This window comes from Egretta garzetta, unplaced genomic scaffold, assembly GCF_000687185.1.
Source record: "Egretta garzetta isolate BGI_Z169 unplaced genomic scaffold, ASM68718v1 scaffold91, whole genome shotgun sequence".
Classification (NCBI taxonomy): Eukaryota; Metazoa; Chordata; class Aves; order Pelecaniformes; family Ardeidae; genus Egretta; species Egretta garzetta.
The window spans coordinates 4,504,143-4,504,767 of NW_009258661.1; the positions used below are offsets into that span (position 1 = coordinate 4,504,143).

Below are 625 nucleotides of genomic sequence, written 5' to 3' on the forward strand. Positions count from 1 at the left end.
ACTCTCCCCCGCCACAGGATCGCCGGGGACACGGCCCTGGACAAGAACATCCACCAGTCGGTGAGCGAGCAGATCAAGAAGAACTTTGCAAAGAGCAAATGGAAGGTGAGCACGGGGTGCTGGGAGGGTGTGGGGGGAGTCAGGGGGGTGCAGGAGGCCCCCCTGGGCACCCCGTGCTGGGTGACAGACGCTGTGAGGTCAGCAGCAAGCCTTCAACGCCACGGCTGTGGATCTTGCCCTGCCCCGGGCTGTGCCAGGCTCTCACCCCTTTCCTCTCCCCAGGGTCGGACTGTGGGCACCTGCCCACGCGCAGAGCTCATCGCCTCCCACCAGACTGAGCATGGCCTCACATGGCTGCACCCTGGGGGGACCAGGGGGGGTCCCAGCCCTCCTGTGGGCACAGTGTGGGGTGGGGGGCCCTGCAGTGCTGGAGCAGGGGGGGCCGGTGTGAGGGGCCCCTGCCCTGCTCGCCACGTCTCCCAGCCCATGGTGGGATCAGGGTGCCCTGCCCAGCCCTGGGCATGGGGGTCTTCCCCCTGCCACAGGCTCAGAGCAGAGCTCTGCATCGGGGCAGGGGCAGCCCCCAGGAGCACCCCTCCCCCCCCCGCTTGGGGGTATGTCCTGG

At 69.0% G+C, this 625-nt stretch overlaps 2 protein-coding genes across 2 annotated transcripts in view; one reads left to right on the top strand and one right to left on the bottom strand.

The window, feature by feature from the left end:
- Positions 1-451, top strand: part of CAMK1 (calcium/calmodulin dependent protein kinase I) — a 3,383-nt gene extending 2,932 nt beyond the window's left edge. Inside the window, exons 6-7 of the mRNA XM_009648351.2 lie at positions 18-105; positions 206-451. Coding sequence (XP_009646646.1) covers positions 18-105; positions 206-451 — 334 coding nt within the window. The remainder of the gene's footprint in view (positions 1-17; positions 106-205) is intronic.
- Positions 452-547: 96 nt separating this feature from the next.
- OGG1 (8-oxoguanine DNA glycosylase) overlaps positions 548-625 on the bottom strand; it is a 1,230-nt gene continuing 1,152 nt past the window's right edge. The window contains exon 4 of the mRNA XM_035903817.1: positions 548-560. Coding sequence (XP_035759710.1) covers positions 548-560 — 13 coding nt within the window. The remainder of the gene's footprint in view (positions 561-625) is intronic.